This window comes from Corvus kubaryi, unplaced genomic scaffold, assembly GCF_017639235.1.
Source record: "Corvus kubaryi isolate FWS band 111438036 unplaced genomic scaffold, C.kubaryi_AGA036_p1.0 37398, whole genome shotgun sequence".
NCBI classification, from domain to species: domain Eukaryota; kingdom Metazoa; phylum Chordata; class Aves; order Passeriformes; family Corvidae; genus Corvus; species Corvus kubaryi.
Genome location: NW_024581137.1, coordinates 42,652,506 through 42,653,458, shown reverse-complemented (window position 1 = coordinate 42,653,458; position 953 = coordinate 42,652,506). Strand labels below are relative to the sequence as shown.

At 64.2% G+C, this 953-nt stretch overlaps 1 protein-coding gene across 12 annotated transcripts in view; it reads left to right on the top strand.

Moving 5' to 3' along the window:
• Positions 1–220: 220 nt before the first annotated feature.
• ABI1 (abl interactor 1) overlaps positions 221–953 on the top strand; it is a 78,263-nt gene continuing 77,530 nt past the window's right edge. For 7 of the 12 annotated variants that reach the window (XM_042043016.1, XM_042043013.1, XM_042043010.1 and 4 more), the window contains exon 1: positions 317–540. In XM_042043016.1, the coding sequence (XP_041898950.1) occupies positions 424–540 (117 nt within the window). In that variant the 5' untranslated portion in view covers positions 317–423. Of the gene's footprint in view, positions 541–953 lie in introns of all 12 variants that reach the window. The other 5 variants (XM_042043021.1, XM_042043020.1, XM_042043017.1 and 2 more) reach the window with 3 other exon arrangements.

Here is a 953-nt window from a genome sequence, read left to right as displayed (position 1 = left end):
GGAGATGGGCACCACTGTCTCCCCTCGTCTCTGGGCTCCCAAAAGGACAGGCCGGCAGCCCGGCTGCCATCGTCCCGCCGCAGGAACCAGCCAGGCCGGTGCACTACCGGCTCCGCCCTGTCCCTCCGGCCCCCGGGCGGTGCCCATTAGCGGCGCCCGCCCCGCGCATGCGGCCGGCCCTGCCTACAGCTCCCGGCTGCCTCCGCGCAGCGGGGGCGGGCTTTTCCTCTTTTTTTCTCGGTTTGGTTTTTTTTTTTTTTTTTCTTTTTTTTCCCCCTCCCCTCGGAGGGGGAAGGATGGGTGGGGAAAGCGAGCGCTCACGAAAGCGAGGCGAGGAGGAATCCCACAATACCAGGCGGGTTGCGCGCCCGGCGCTGCCGCTGTCTCTTTAATGCAAGAGGAAGCGATGCGGAGGGGTGGAAAATGGCAGAGTTGCAGATGTTGCTAGAGGAGGAAATCCCTTCTGGCAAGCGGGCTCTGCTCGAGAGCTACCAGAACCTCACTCGAGTCGCCGACTACTGCGAAAACAACTACATCCAGGTGAGGGGCGGCAGGGCGGCGCACCGGGGGCCGGCGGCGGGGCTCGGTTCTCCGGTGCGGGCGGCGGGGCCGGAGCCGCCCGAGGGGCAGCGGCGCCTGGCTGCTCTCGCCGCGGCTCCCGTCCCGCAGCCCCCCTCGGGTTTGCCTTTTCTTTCAACTTTCCCAGCTGAGCGGCCAGGCTTCCCTTCCCCCGCTCCAGAGGGGAAGGGAGGGTAGGTTATTATGTCAGTCCGGCTGCGAGGGTGTGTCTTTTTTTTTTTTTTTTTCCTTTTTTTTCTTCCTCCCCCCCCCTCTGTATTTATTTATCATGAGTCACATCCCGGAGACCTCCCAGGGCTGGGGTGAGGGTGAGCGAAGCGTGAGGGCCCCCGAGCCTCTCCATGCGGCCGGCTCAGACCCGGTATCCCGGGTTT